The 17,610-nt window shown below is 35.2% G+C and overlaps 1 protein-coding gene across 4 annotated transcripts in view; it reads left to right on the forward strand.

The window, feature by feature from the left end:
* Positions 1-17,610, forward strand: part of LOC106875372 (elongin-C) — a 45,977-nt gene that overhangs the window by 23,770 nt on the left and 4,597 nt on the right. For all 4 annotated transcript variants that reach the window (XM_089362589.1, XM_089362592.1, XM_089362591.1 and 1 more), the window contains one exon: positions 16,579-16,627. In XM_089362589.1, coding sequence (XP_089218715.1) covers positions 16,579-16,627 — 49 coding nt within the window. The remainder of the gene's footprint in view (positions 1-16,578; positions 16,628-17,610) is intronic.

Below are 17,610 nucleotides of genomic sequence, written 5' to 3' on the forward strand. Positions count from 1 at the left end.
GAAAGGTGGGTCTGCAAAGGAATGTTGGGTTTTTTTCCTTTTCATTTTCTTTAACTTTTGCTTACCTTTTACATGTTTCATTCATTAGACTATGATCATGCTGGGGATTTTAGGTGAATAAGTCTGGTGCTTATTCTATTGGTTTCTTTAGCCAAGCACTGTGCTAGAGGGACATAAACAAATAAACATCAGTTGTCAAATTGTGAGAAATGAATGCAAACAAAGGCACACGTGCATATAGACACACACACACACACACAATAACTATCCATGTACAAAATCCACTCACAAGGCAGTCAGCTTGGTGTTATAGTAGAAGACATTTGTACAAGATGCCACACAGTGGGACTAAAGCCAAAACCACATGGTTGCAAAGTGAGCTTCTTAACCACACAGCCAGCTTCTCAAACTTTTTTATAATTTTTCCCTTTTCTGATCTTCCTTTTTTTCTTTTTCTCTATAAATTACTCATAGATAGGACAGTAGAGGTCCTTCCAAACTGGTGAGGTTGATGAAGTTAGCATTTAGTGTAAACATATGAGAGAATACATAGAAAACAAGAATTCTAGGGAGTTGCTGTTGGGAGAAATGATTCTGCAACATGTTTAGGTAACAGTCTGAGAGATGAGGCACAGTAAAGATAACAGAAGGTAAGGAAGGGTGACAAGGATATGCAAAGACCATTGTCATAGTACCTGAATAAGCAGAACCTTTGTATGCTGCTTGTGTGTGTGTGTGTGTGTGGTATGTTAGTGTCTCTTTGCTTTTACATTATATAACAGTCATTAAAACCATTATCATACAAGCAGTGTCCTTCACTCCTAATTTTCTGTGAAAAAATATCAAGCCATGAGGGAAAAATGTATGGGTTAGTGACAGGAATGGCATCTAGTTATAGAAAATCTGCTTCAGGAAATTCTGTTTAAACCATAAAAGCATGGGAAAATAAGCATTAAAGCAATGATGTATGTATATATTTGGGTGTGTTTGTATTTCTACATGTGTGTGCGTCTTGTACATGCTCGTGTATATGTTTTTTGTCTCTTTCCATTTTTATGCTAACACCTCTTGAGCAGCAATGATGTTCTTTATGTCCCTCATAAACAGACATTTGATGGTTTGATGTGCAAAGATGATAGCACATTAAAGATTAGGTTAGGAAGGACATCCAGCCATAGAATGCTGCTTTAAGAAAGAAAAAAATGTGTAAAAATGATTTGCATATACGAAGGGGTACCCAAATGAAACCAGAATTTTGCAATATTATTTTATTCGCTTAGTTTTACAGGTTTACAGTTTTATCACCTTCAAAGTATTCTCCATTTGAAGTAGTGCATCAGTCCAGGCACGTCTTCCACTGTTCGAAACAGTACTGGAACTCTTGTGACAGATGCTTTTTGAAGCATCTGTCATTTTTTTCCTCACTTCTTCCACATCTGCAAACTCCATTGCACCACCTTTCATCACCAGTGATGACCTTCAAAAAAAAAAGCCCAGATCAACTTCCAACTGTTCTTTCAGTTGCGACTGCTTTTGACCTTGGTGTTAAGCAAGCAAGGCACACATTTTGCTGCAACTCTATTCATTTACAATTCTTTGCTCAGAATTCATTGGCAGAAACTCCAGGATACACTAGTCATATCAACAAGTTCGTAAATTGTTTGCTGATGGTTCTCCAAGATCAGTTCATGAATTTTTGTGATGTTTTCATTTGTTCAGAAAGTCAACAACTGCCCTGGACAAGGTTGGCCTTCAAGTAATAGGTGACCATTCCTAAAGCATGAAAACCACTCATAAACTTGTGTTTTGCACATGGCAACATCCTTTGAGGCATGACAACTGGTTCAGCCACTGTTTTCCCCATACATTACAAACTTAAGCATTATTCACATGCACCTAGATATCTAACACTAAATCTGCACTCACTACATGAAAAATAACTTTGAAAACATCATCCAAGTGATAAGGTTTGCAAACTTGTCTCCTTTAACAGCAAATAGATACAGTTGCAGAACATCAAGAAAACATTACAGCATTTCCTTCTCCCGCCTTTTAAATATAAACCACAAGTGGAACCTTCACATTTACTTCAAATGCTTATCCTCACTGTCACTGTGGATCTCTTTTGGGAAACACACGTGTTTAACATAATAAAAACTGCATCACAAAAGCTGACAACCCCTGTCAATAACTTTATGAAGCTCAGTGAGACCATTTGGAATGGTGCTGCTGTTACCAAGAGACATTTTAGACATCATTCAAAGAAAGCTATTTGTCTACCAACGCATTCCAACTTCTGGCCCACAGAAGTGCTATGTCACCTCTCTCTGCCTTTTCTACCACTACTACAGTGGCCTCTGCTACTTGGAGCTAGCTAGTCTCATACCACTGCCACTCAGGTACTTACATCTTGCTCATATCCCTTCCTCTCATTACCCATATTTCTCCCTCATCAGGCCATGCTCTGCATTTCTTTACCCTGCAGCATTTGATTTGCAACTATTCTAGAGGAAGGTAGTGATCTTAACAATCTCAGAGAACTTATCAGGGCCACGGCACTGACCCTTTCTCCAGACCAAACCAATAAAAAAAATTAAGTGGGTTTTACCTACATATACAGCAGCATCATCTTCATTTTGTCTGGTTTTTCATGCTGGTCTGATTTGGACAGCTCACCACAGGCCATGCCATTTATTGCCAAACCGATAGTTTGAAAACTTTACCTCACTTGTACGTTCCACTTCAGGGCTTAATTCTACAGCTAGATAGCCTTGCTATCACCAACCCCTTTATAATATGTACTGGGTGCAATTTGATCATGGCTCAGTACCCAAGTTTTTCCTTCCACCAACAAGACTAAAGAATCCTTTCTGCCATTTATTGTTTTGTTTTTGAAAAGACTTTCCTGCATCATCTGTTGTTTTTTTTCTTTGGTTGTACAATTGACAATCTGGTTACATAGGCACTATGGTGGGGTAACAAGAGAATAATGGGAAGAGTGATAAAAGAGTTAGAGGGAAGGTAATAAGAGGTAGAGCTGAATGTCAATATGAAAGAGGAGGAAGGGAGAGTGGTAAAAATGATTGAAGAAAGTGTAGTGATAGTAACAAGATAATTGGTGACAAGGAGACTTCATATGAATGTAATGCATGAAAGAGGCCCAAATGTTAGTGTCAAGCATCAGTTGCAGTCTCCTGTATCAGCAACAGAGCAGCTGCAATTTTTATGTCCATTTTTAATGTTTACATGAGTTGGATGGGTTTCTTCATGCAACATTTTACCATTTGTTGCAGTTCTTTTGTCATCTCATGTGTGAAGCTTAGCCTCATGAGATCTATCTTCTCCACTGCCTTCCTTGGTTCACCACCCCCTCCTTTATAGTTTCCTTCTTATTAGAACATTTGGTACTTCTTTACCTAACTGTCATCTTCCAAATTTCATCAATATCCATACCAGCTCAGTTTTCTGGCTTACATTCTATATTTGGTCCTTCTTACACTTTTTTTCAACTCATTTGTGCTCTGTCATTATGCACACTGACATTATTCATCCAACAAAGCATACTCACTGAATTTCTTCATTTGTAATGTAGATACATATTTTTGCATCTACATTACATGGTAAATACATATATTTGTATTGATGACACAGCTCAAGAAGACCCATCAAGCTGAGCAAAATCACAGTCATGGCAGATACCGGTGTCACACAAATGGCACCCATGCCGGTGACACATAAAAGCACCCATTACACTCTCAGAGTAGTTGGTGTTAGGAAGGGCATCCAGCCATAGAAAACCATGCCAAATCAGACTGGAGTCTGGTGCAGACTTCCAGCTTACCAGCTCTGATCAAACCATCCAACCCATGCCAGCATGGACAATGGACGTTAAATGATGGTGATGATAGACACTCATACATATATAGAAATGTCTTCCATACTACTATTGGTTGGATGGCTCAACAGAATCTGACAGGTGCATCATGTCCCAATGTCTGGTTTTTCATAGCACTAGCACTACTGTGGTTGCCACGTAGCTCATAAGACTAAGAGAGGAAGATGGCTTTATGCTTGCTGATGTGGGGTTAAAGTATGAATGAAGGGTCCAGAAAAGATTTCTTAGTGTAGAAGCAGTTCACAGTTACATGTATTATATATAAGAGTGAGTGGAAGCAATTGGGGTTAAGTGTGAGAGATAAAGATAATGAAGTGTTGGGATGAGCCAAGAAAGTGAATAGGAATATGGTCAGATGAACAAGAAGAGTAGAGACTGTGTGTATGGGGAAAGTGAGAGATTGGTAGGAGTGGGGGTGAAAATGAATGTTGTTAACAAGGTTGGGCTGGTGGTTAATGATAAATAAGAGTTGGATCGAATGTGGAGGAGAATAGGTGGTGAATGGCAGTACAGAAGGGAGTTAAGGGCAGCAAAATAGTAATAATAATACAATAGACAGATGAAAATAAAAGATAGTGTATAGATGAGCAGGTAAGTTGGAAGAGTGTATGGGGAGTGTGAAAGATGTATGATGATGGGGATAAGTTAACAAAAAGTGGTTTTGGAGAGGAGAGTTTGATAATTTGGTAGTAGAAAAAGATGATCAATGTAAAAAGTGAGTTCTCAACTCACTTGAAGTATGTATGTTTAGTGAAGTGGTTCTGGGTAGTGAGAAACATAAGTAATATCACTGGAAAAGATGATGAAATATGTTCTGCTCTCATTCAATTACAGAAGCAGAATACTGCAGTTTGGAAAGTGATAGAGGGATCAGTGATACAGAAGTAAGGGAGTGGTAGGCAAGGCTTGACAAGGAAATCATGTGTGGGGCCTTATTATATACACTGAGGCGGGTGGGTCTTGAGTACCACATTGCCAATCATCCCAGTCCTCTGTCATCTCCCCTGAGAGGTTCAAAGTCCTGATATCACCTTTCACTACTTCTTCCCATATGTTCCTGGGTCTCTCTCTTCCACAAACTCCATCCACATTAGATAATGAAGCATTTAATATCCAGGCCAGTGAGGTCTTCTCTCTTACACATTACATCTGATTGTCCAATTGTTCTCTCATCATATTTGTACATTGTTGTTCTTGCATACTGATGTTGTACATCCAACAAAGCATGTTGGCTTCATTTCTTTCAAGCCTTTGCATTTAAGGCCCATATCTCACTACCTTGTAGTATTGGTGTTCATATGCAAGCATCATACTATCTGACCTTCACTCTAAAACAGAAACCTTTTGTTACCAAAGAGGTAATAGCTCTCAATTTTCTCCTGTCCATATTCAAGCAACTGCTTTCAAATCATCCTCCTCCACTGCTCATGAGGTCACCTAGGTAACAAATGCTATCTACTACCTCATGAGAACTTGTTAAGCATTTGAGAAAATCTACTTCACCAGCACTCTTAGTGTACTGTTCCTGTGCATTTTGCTACATGAAATCTATTTTCTCTCTTAACCTGACTGTGATATCATACACCTCTCATGTTCATAGTTTGCATTGGGTACACTGCATGAAATGTCTACCCTCACAATTTTCACATATCCAAGAAGGCCATTTCCCTAATGGAAGCAGTCTTCACTAAGTTAACTTTGTGGTCCTTTGGTTCCTGGTTTTGCTTCCACACCTGAAATTTCTTTTCTAATTCTACTGCAGTTTCAGTTTTAAGAATGAGGTCATCAGCAATTAGCAGTTCCCACAGACATCTAGTCTTGAACTCCAGTTATGCCATAGAGCAAAGGTTCTCAACAGGGGCCATTTGGAGCTCGGTGAGGGCATTTGGGAGAAGAGGGGCACTGGAAGACCCTCAACTTTAGTAAGTTTAATTTGAAATGAACAAGTAGTGGCCATATTTTCACATCTCTGTGACAGTCAGTTTTAAAAAACAACCATATCTTTTTGTTTCAAATTTTCAAAAACTTAAAAGATTTTTTCCACTTTAGCAGCACCAAGCAAACTCCTGGTACAATGTGTAACTGGTGTCGCTAAAGTGAAACCCTCAAAACAAAAACTAAAAACAGATGAATAGTGACAGACGACTAAAAGAAAAAAAGAGTAATGAATAAAAGCAAAAAGCTGAATGTGTGTGTGTTTGTGTGCAAATATATAAAGAATGCTGGTCAAAATTTTGGAATGAACAAACAGGCTTTTGGGAGTGGCTGATAGGTGTGTATATGTGTGTATGTATGGGTATGTTTCTATGTATATGATTGCGTGTGTTGCCGAATTGAATTCCTGACCCCTGGCTATTAAAGACCCAACCACACGCACACATTTATTTTAGGTTTTGTACCCATTTGAACTGCGATGTGTTAAATCTTATGTACGGAAATTTAAATTTTGAATTTGTTTTAATTATAAAATTACACCTCAGCTAAAAATACATCTTTTGGTTTTTGGAAAACAGAATTTTTTGTTGAGTTAGAATTTCTTTGTTTTGGTCACGATTTTCCAATTTCCTCTATCAAGCAATGGACAGAAGGATTTTTTAAAAATTAAATTCATAGAGCCGAACAAAATCAAAAATATTAATTTTAATTGTAATGATGGAGAGGAGTAAACATTTTCCCTTTCCTTAATACTTGTTGTTGTTGGCACTCCATCGCTTACGATGTCGAGGGTTCTAGTTGATCCGATCAACGGAACAGCCTGCTCGTGAAATTAACGTGCAAGTGGCTGAGCACTCCACAGACACGTGTATCCTTAACGTAGTTCTCTGGGATATTCAGCGTGACACAGTGTGACAAGGCTGACCCTTTGAATTACAGGCACAACAGAAACAGGAAGTAAGAGTGAGAGAAAGTTGTGGTGGAAGAGTATAGCCGGGTCCGCCACCATCCCCTGCCAGAGCCTCGTGGAGCTTTAGGTGTTTTCACACAATAAACACTCACAACGCCCAGTCTGGGAATCAAAACCGCGAGTCCACTGCCCTAACCACTGGGCCATTGCGCCTCCACACCTAATAATACTAACAAGAGCATAATATGAAGGAGATTTGGCTAGCAAACTGAACAACGACACAGTACCTCATTGGCTCATTTGTTGATGTGTATAAGTCAACAAAAACTAAAAGAAAAACAGACACTAGCAAAGACAGGCAGACAGACACACATGGCATAACTACAGATTTCTGACCCCCACCTCTCCCTTCCTGACTTTGGATGGTCATAACTTTCAGAAACCTGGATATTTTCTAATGAAATTTTCTACGAATATGTGTTATATCATGTATATTCGAAATATACAAAATTGGGAGGGGGGTGATTTCCAAAAATTCACTGGGGTCCACTTTAATTCATCTTAACTTTAAAGAAAATGGATAGGGGTGTTTCGGAACAAGTCATCCATATTTGTTTCATTTTCTCTGTTTTGTGTGTTTGTGCATCTGTAGATTTCTACTGAAGCAACAAACAGGCAATGAAGGCAAATGAAGCCCTCACCAGACAACTCGTTTTGCTGAAAGTAACAGCTAAAGGTCTAGTACACAGAAATGTTATTAAGACGACTTCTCTGTTGCATATGATTTTTTTCTCACTTTAAGTAAATTCCCAGGTAAACGTTTCTAATAGAAAAGCAGAAGACACAAAAGCAAAAATAAGTAATATACACGCACAGTTAAATATAGAAGTGTAAAGTATAATTTGTTACATAATCTCTATAATAAACATGATATTGAATTCAGAGGCTATAGATAAGGTGTAAAGTCTAAGGATATTAAGTATATTGGGTTCATGAAGATAATTTTGAATTATTTTAATAATACTATTTAGAAGGCACATAAAATTTAAGCTTTATTTTTATAATGTGAAGAAAAATTAGTATAGGATTTATACTAGTTTATGGGTTTACTAAGGTTTAAGGGACAGAAAAAGAAAAAGGATATTAGGAATTAACAAGGACATCCAATACAGGAACATGATGATTGATTAAAAGTTTTATTAGTCATGGATTTGTTTCAAGATTAACATGGGCTAATTGAAAAATCTTAATTGAATAAGGATTAGATTAATTTTGGGCATAAGGATTAGATTTATTTAAGTAAAAAAATACAAAATAAACAAGACACTATTGTTGTAAGCCCTGGAATAATGTAAATAACAACAACAATAATGATTCTTTTAAAGTCAAGCATTAAATAACATAAAAACTTATGAAAATTTTCTATTCTTATAAGCTATATAGGGTTAAGATACATATTGAGAAACTAACAGCAATAGCAGAAGTGGTGTGAAAGAATATCTTCTATGGAGTATATTTTAAATCTTATTTATCACAAGTAGATTAAATGTAAAGGTGAGAGATCAGGAATATAAGTTATAAAGGTTCAATTTCCAATTTAAAATATGTGCTAATTAATAGCCCTAGATGACCATGGTGGAAGTTAAAATACTATAATTTGATAATTTTAACTACTTTATAAAAAACTTCTTTTTTTTTAAATTTAAAAGTGCGAGTAGAGCAGTGTACACACGATACCCTGAGGTCTAATCTATTATTGATTAGATTAGGATTATTTCTAAGTTTAAAAATTTCATATATTTCCATAGAACATAATTCACATCCATATCTATTATTTCTATAAGGTTGAGCTCTTTTTATAATTTCCCATTTAAGGCTAAAATTAATACCATTATCTTTTAACTCCCAAATTTTACTTGCCAATGTCGTACTATTTGCCTTATGTCTAAGTCTAAAAGAGGACCTGTGGTTATATATTCTCTGTCTCACATTAATACTACATCCTATGTAAATATAATTCTCGGTTATTGTACTAATAATGCATCTGTACACTACGTTACGGGTGCAACAAATTCCTAATAAAGGACAATGGGACTTATTTCTGCAGTTGCACATGGTGGTGCTATCAACCCCACCTATATTATTTCTAATATCTCTATTATTATTATTACAATTATTTACACTAATATTATTTGTCGATTCCTCAATTCTACTATTAGGTATATATTGATCATTTCCATCATTACGTAACTCGTATCCTGATGTGCTATCAGTTAGAATTATTCTAGGTCCCTGATTCCTATTATTTTCATTGGAGTAGAGCCCATCATCAACTTCTGTTAGAACCACAACATCATTACTGCTGCATTCTATTTGCTGGTTGAAATTATGGTTGGCATGACTAAGCATATTGTTATTATCCTCATAATTTCCATTGTCATTGTTATTTTCACTGGTAGTGTCATTATTGGCATTTGCTAGATTATTATTTGTATTCATATAACCATATCCACTATTTTTAACTTCATTTATTCTAGCTGACCTGATGTTCTTTTTGTTTAACCTAGCTATGATTGAATCCACATTAGGAAGGGTAGAGTAAGAAACTCTGACTGTATGACAAGAGAAAATTCTACTATATCTGTGGGAAGAAGGGAAATTTTTTTGTAAAATATTCATAAATTTTTTGTAAATATTTGTGGATATTGCACAGTTGAAGGGGATATTTAACCAGATAGAGTTTTTATTTTTTCTCTTAAATTTATTGTGTGGGTGAGTATGGGGTATACTTTGATTACTATTACTTCTCAGAGCAATGTTATTATGATTGGTAGTTCTTTTAGATGCGGGATACTTTTTATTTATATCATTAGTTTCACCATTACTGTCTACTAACATTGGTTTATTCTAGTGTTAGCATGTAGTTTACTATTAAAAAGTACTTTATTACTTTCCTTATTAGTTAAATTTTTAGGCATAAAGGGTTGCTTTTTATTTGGTCCATTATTACTACTACTAAAGTTATTAGGTTTGTTATAACATTTATGATTATTATTATTATTATCATTATTATTATTATTATTATTATTATTATTATTATCTGCATCAAGGAGAGATGTCCTACGAGGACTAAGGAAAGAAATTTTGGGGGCATATCCAGCTTTGGACAAAGCCTCATTATAGTAGTTTGAATTAGAATTAAATATATCAATGTTAGAAGATAATTTAGAAATTCTCTCGGAAATACTTTTAACTAAAGAATTTAATACATTTGGTGGATGATTGGAAAATCTACTTACATATCTAGTAACTTCATTTTCTTTTCTGTATGGGTGGTATAATCTAGCTTCTATGTTAAGAGTGGTATCTAAAAAATTTACAATCTTATTGCCATATTCGAATGTAATATTTAAGTTAGAACTTCTAAAAAATTTCCTAATTTTCTTTCTTATTCTCTCAATTAAAGATTTATTATTACTAGGGATGATGAATAAAGCATCATCCCTATATAGACCGCCTTTTAGCTCCAGGATTTCTTTGTTTAAGCAATAAGAGGTAAGCTCCTACTAGATTCGTAACCTCAGCCGAATCGCTCGACCCCATTGGTATATCAAAATTATCTGAGGTATCGACTCTAGTCCAGAGCTTGCTATCAAATTCAATAATAGTTCTTCTAGCTAACAAAATAATGTCTATCTTATCCTTAGTAATGAGGGAGCGATTCATAGCAAAAATGAGAGCCTTATTTAGGAGAATAGGGGATATGCTAGAATAATAGTTATTTATATCAAACTGAATAAAAGAAAAGTTACCAGTGTTGTCAATAGATTTAAACCAGTTTAGTGCTTCTTCGGTATTATTCCATAACTTTAAGGATAAATTAGGAATTATAAGAGGTAAAATATTTTTTGATCACCTAGTTTTTTTGGAATGGTTTTTGTATAATACCATTCCATACTATATTCTGGTGCCTAAACATAAGTACCATATTCAATCTTGAATCTAAATCTAAACCTTCTATATATATATATATATATATATATATATATATATATATATATATATATATAAAAACATAATTAAGGGATCAGCAAACATTTGCTTCACCACATACCGAAGTTCAGAAATAGCAGCTAAAAAAGCTGAGATTCCAACAGATAGCATTACTTGTAACTCACAAAGGCAAAAACAATGAAAACTAACCATTCGAAGTTAATCATAGACGCGTTTCTGGATTATGAGCGATAATACTCAATTTCCTTCATCGGTATGATATTCCAGTAGTAAATTCGACTATGCTAGCAAACTGTGCATGCATGAACGAGTGACCATCATGCATCGACACAACCTGAAAGCATAACCTACCTCAGCTTTTTTAGCTGCTATTTCTGAACTTCGGTATGTGGTGAAGCAAATGTTTGCTGATCCCTTAATTATGTTTATAAATGTATAAGAACTTTTAAATAAGTTTCTCCACCGATAATGGTGTTTACATACCGATGGGCTTGGTAAAAATTATTGATTGTTGATTTATTAATAAATTAATAAACCTTTACCCTTTTAATTGTAATATATATATATATATATATATATATATATATATATATATATATAGATATATATATATATATATATAAATGGGCAGAATTATGATGTAAGCACGTGCTAAAACCCTTCATAACTTTTGCAATTTTACAAATTTTTACAAAATTTTTTCAATTCTGTCTTCTGCATAATGGAATTGATATGATTGTGCAACAACAAAAGAATCTCCCGTCCCTCACAATTTTTTTTTTAATTTGTTTGTTTTAAAATACAGACAGTCTGAATCTACCATTTGTTTCTCTTCTTAATTGCCAAATAATTTTTTAATACTTTTATAGAAGAAAGTCAACTGACGGTCTTCGCACTTTTCACATAATCCTGGAATTTATGTGAAATGCCAGTGACATGCTGCATGTCCTTTGGCAATATAAGCAGACAGTTGGAAGAGTGATGAAGAAGTTTGGGATACTTGTGATTGTCGTAACCAATGATGTGCCAGTTTTTTGTGTGTATGTGCGTGTATAAAGATATAATTAAAATAATGCGTATACACCCACGTATATATACATATATATATATACACATACAACAAAGCCTCATGGTGTGAATTTTCAAAAACTCCTTTAGGGACAAACAATTTCCATAATGAATTCCAATTTAATCAGAATCTACTTGATCTGAAGCATATTTGTAGAAAAGAAATATTAAATTTTCTCAAGGTTATGAAGAAGCAAATCTTTGGGGCACAATTGTATATATAGATATGCCAAAATATTGTCCCATTTTTTAATTTTGTATATATATATATATATATATATATATATAGTGGCGTACGTACACTTTGGTCTCTTATATGTAAGTATATATTTATCTAAATCTTATACGACTCTATTCTTTTATTCTTTCCTTCTTTCTATCAGCCCTTTCACACTTACTTCATTCCACTCTTTGTTCTTTCATTCCCCCTCTCTCACATTTCCTTGCCTTCTCTTCATGCTCACTTTCTCTCCTCTTTTCACTTCACTGTCCTTGTTTTCTTTGTATCGGCTATCTGGATGTTTTGCAGTCTTGTCCCATTTTGTATTATATATATATATATATCATCATCATCATCATCATCGTTTAACGTCTGCTTTCCATGCAAGCATGGGTTGGACGATTTGACTGAGGACTGGTGAAACCGGATGCCCTTCCTAACGCCAAATATATATATATTTATATTATTATAAGATCTGGTAATTAGTCATATATTAATATATTAATTAATATCGATTAATTATCAGGGGGCCAGCACATTTAAAGAATCAGAGATTCAGAAATATTATCTGCAATCTCAAGACCTAAAAAGTTCTCAACATGAAATATAGCAGCATACCAAAAACGTGAGCGGGCAAGACATTTAAAATCATCTAAAAAAATCATTATTAAACAGGAACCAGGTTTCGGATTTAACAAATTCTTACCATTTGTCTATTCCTCATCAGCCTGATTTGTAATGTAACAGCAATTATCAGAATCGTATACATAGTTGCCCACCGCCATGGGTGCGCGTGCATATGGTTCTGCTAATTACAGCTTAATGGTAAAATTCAAAAGTCTTCGTTTTGGCGCGCCAATTCCAGGAATATATCCGCAGAAAATATTTACTGCGTCGAATATATTCAGTATATATATATTTATATATATATATATATTTATATAAGGGGCATTACTACAGAATAATGCCACACACTGGACTTCCCAAAATAAACACATTTAGTACCGAATGCAAGGAAAACAACCAACAGAAGAAAACCAACTTTCTTTTAAATAACTCAACTATGTATCAACCGATTTCGCGATTACTAGAATGAATCTAGATTTCGTTCATCAGCATAGTATAGTTAAAAAAAATAAAACATATAAACAGAATTCTCACATCACCAAAAACGAACACTCTACCTATCCGACAAAGCAAAGGGAATGAAGTTTATCTGTATATATCTTCATCAAAGAAGCGGGAATACTTCCCGGTTGTTTTTGGTACATGTGTGGAGACAGGAATAAAAATTCAGCATTGAATATATTCCGTGTATATATTTGATTAATAAATTCAAAAAAGGATAAAAATCTTTTACAAGAATTTTATCAGGAATTCTTGTAAAAGATTTTTATCCTTTTTTGAATTTATATATATATATATATATATATATATATATATATATATATATATATATATATATACATACAAGGATGTATATAAAACTCTGTAAAAAAATGTATGTGTGTGTGTATATCTACTTGTATCTTTCTGTATGCATTTATACATGTATATGTATTTAGTTTCAGAAGATATTAGAATAATGGAATAAAAGTCAGTCATAACAAGAGATCTCCCAAAAATCTATTTCCTTAATTTTCAACTACTGTTTCTGGCACACAATTTTAATTTTGAAGTATTTAAAAAACTATTTGGAAATTATAAAGAGAAACAAATGGGAGATTCAGACTGTCCATATTTTAAAACCACAAATTAAAAAAGAATTCTGTGTGTCAAATTTTTTCTCCAGATGTTTATGGCTTCATAGGAATAAGCATGGAAAACTACATCAAGATAACCAATTGTCAGGCTTTTTACTGCCTTTTAAAAAATGCAGACTTTGTGAATGAAACAAACTAGATCCTGAATAAGAAATGAATGTTTAATATGACAAATTTTCAGATTTTTTTACATCATTTTAAAAGGGGGCTGATTTTTGTTACTTAAATGAAGTACATATGTATTTCACCAATTTCTATCAAATACACTCTCTTTCTTGAACATAAAAAATCCTCTTCCTGGGTGACAATAACTCGTATGTCAAATTGTTGCGCAACTTTTAGCTGTTTTGATAAGGGAAATAGGAAAGGTTTGAAATGATTTCATCGGCATTTACTTGCACCAAAGAGAACTTATTTTGATAGACAACACATTGACCTCATAAGTGTCGCAATTTTGCATTTCAATTTGTACATCTGTACTCCCAACTGTGTACAAGCGCATATGTAAAATGACGCCCTTTATTTTTTAATCATTATCTGGTGATATCAAAATAAGTAGTATATTGAAAAATAAAAATTGGGGGGGGGGGGGCATTTGTGATTCCAAGGGTCAAAAGAGGGCCTTTGGCCAAAATGGGTTGAGAACCTTTGCCCTAGAGGATTCATCAGGTCATTTGTATCACAGAACTCTCTTCATTTCTAGATCCAAAGCTATTGACTCCATGTACACCATGGAATCCATCAGTGGTGCCCAACATGTCTGTTAAAGTTACCAGTCACAAAGATTAGAACATTGACATTTAGCATCATCATCATTATTACTATTCTATACAGTTTGTCTGTAAAAGTTACTCTCTCTCAACCAGAGGCAAATGATGTAGCTCCATCTCCCACACTCCTCACTCAGTAATAACACTGAATACAGGCAGAAAGACTTCTTTTGATGTAAGGTATTTTGCAGCTTCACTATCAACATGTGACTGTAACATTTGTCACCTATCAGTCTATTTCAATGTAAGTTGAAAGGTATGGCATAAATTGTACTTGTCTAGCATCAAAATATTGACCATTTTATTGAATAAAATGCATTACATTGGCATGTTTGTCATGAATTGCTAACCTTTTTTGGGTGGTTAGTGCCTACTTTGCATCTTCTACATTGAAATTCTTTCTGAAATCTGTCAATAACTAAGTTGGTCCAAATGGTTTTTTATACTTCTAATATTTTTTACATTATCATCAACTTAGAGGGGAAATCCAGGAAAGATTTGGAACAATTAGTTCAGTGTTCATCATCATTTAATGTGCATTTTCCATGCACATTAACCCCTTGCAGGTGGGAAATGGTACAGTGTGTGTGTTGCTGGACAATGGCTGAGGCCGTTGCCACATTAGTGTACAGTTGCATAGTGGCTATGGCTGCAACCTACTTTTCTGTTAGGAATTTCTGATAATAGTGGATGATGGCTATGGCTGCAACCTACATTTCTGTTTGGAATTTCGGATAAGCTGGGTTTTTTTAGTTATTGTTATGTGAAGCCCACAGATGAGGTTATATGCAAGTGATTGGTGTATAGTCAAACATATCTCTGTTGTTAGTGTGAAAGAGTGAATATTACTTCCACTCAGAAGCTTGCAAAAGTGAATAATACTTCTGCTCAGTTTCATAAACCAGAGCGATCTGTAAGAGCATTGATATTGCTATTGACTTCTTCATTAATTTTCTCACAATCAGTATGCCTCTGAAATATAAAGTTCAGAGGCACAAGGAACTGGTTGTGATGACACACTATAAAATTCCATGTATGAAAAATTATGTAGTCACTGAATGGCCTAATACCAGCACACAGCCCAGGCTGCCAGTACTAAATCCATCTGCAAGGGATTAACAGAAACTGACAAATCAGAAGGCTACCCCAGGGAGAAGTATTGAGGAACAAAAGAAGAGGAGAAACATGGCTACCCTAAGCAGAGAGGGAGAGAGTGAAAATGTAGTGGACCAGGGATTGCAAAAGGAGAGTGGGAGCATGGAGTAGGGATGATGAGTGAGCACAGGTAAAGGGAAGGGGTATTAGGATATGTTATGAAGAAGGGATTCAACAGGAACATATTTTGTACAGCTAGGTACATGAGAGAGAATGGAGTGTGGGGAGTATGATGGTAGTGAGGGTTAGGCATAGACATAAGGATCATGCCTTTGTGTCCTGGATTTTAGCTGGGTGTGCCTCCTCAAGCACAGCAAATCACTAAATGTCTTGGTCTTTTGTCACCTCTGTGAGGCTCAACATCTGCTGATCATTTCCTACCTCGTCATCCCATGTCTTCTTGGTTCTTCCTCTTCCACAAGTTCCCTCCCCATTTAGAGATCAGTAAAAAGTAATGGGTTTTGAGTTTTGGGCACAGGTCATAACTGATTGAGTAGACCTATGATTGGAAGCTGTGCGGCTACTATCCGATTGGAATTGTGAATCTAGGACTGCATTATCTAACGTATCTTTTTTTTTAAAAAAAACTGTGAAATATACTTTAAGGGATATTTGGCTGTGATTCCTAACATGTTGAATGACATAGATGAGCCTTTGTTGGCTCCTGATAGGTTTAACCAGCAACAAAGGTAGTACAAATGTAAGCAAACTAATTTCCAAATCTAACCAACACAACATAGGAAACTATTCATCATGAGAATTGTAGCACAAGTTTTTTTTTTCTTTTTACTAAGATTTTGTGTATAAAAATTAATGTTATTTTTAAACCTCATTTTCCTCTTTTTCAGGTCAGTTCTCTGAGAACGAGACTAATGAGATCAATTTCCGTGAGATTCCGTAAGTGTACTTTTATTCTTGCCCTCTGAATCAAGTGTAAAACACCCTCAAATGTAACTAAATAAAAAGATTATTGTATATGCAAGGTGAATTCAAAAAGTATCCATTAAAAAAAATTTTCACAAATTTTATTTAATCACCTTCAAAATATTTCCTTTGAGAGTTCATACACTTCTCCTAGCTGTTCTGCCATTACTGGTAACACCTCTGGATCGATATGGAGCTTTGCCATCATTTTTCTCATGATTTCCTCTTGTGACTCAAATCGCTTCCCTTTCAGCATGGTTTTCAGTTTGGGAAAGAAGACCTAGAAGTCACATCGTGCCAGCCTGTCGAACAAGTGATGTGCTGTTCTTTACCAGGAAAGCTTGGATTATGTGGGTGGAATGAGCAGGCGCATTGTTGTGAAGTGGCTTATTCTTCAGCACCCACATGTTCAGACACTTTCGATGCACACATGTTCAGTCATTTTTGGTACACAGCACCATGAAGGCAACACATAACTGCCTGCTAGTATTTCATATTGATTGTTTGGCCTTGTAGTACCTATTCATGATGCACAATACCATGGGAGTCAAAGAAACAGGTCGACATTACCTTCACATTGTTGTGAACCTGTTGTGCTTTTTAAGCCTTGATGATGACAGACGCTTCCATTGGGAAGTCTGGAACTTGGGTTTTTAATCATAACCATAAACCCATGTCTCATCACCAGTGCAACATGTCTTCAGTGATTTCCATGCAGAGTTGCTTCTGCTGCTCAACCAGCACCTTGGCGAATTTTGCTGACACTCTCCACATACATAAATATTCTGTTAAAATGGAGTGCACTGATCCTGTGCTTATTCCCCCTTTGTGAGCAGTTTCCTGAATTGTTACATGACAGTCTTCCATGTCTATTCGCTGAACCTTCTCAATCGGCTCCTTATTTCAGCTTATGGATGGCCTACCTAAGCGTGCCTCGCTCTCCACTGAGGTGCAGC

This window comes from Octopus bimaculoides, chromosome 14 (genome assembly GCF_046866305.1).
Source record: "Octopus bimaculoides isolate indiv1 chromosome 14, ASM4686630v1, whole genome shotgun sequence".
Lineage (NCBI taxonomy): Eukaryota > Metazoa > Mollusca > Cephalopoda > Octopoda > Octopodidae > Octopus > Octopus bimaculoides.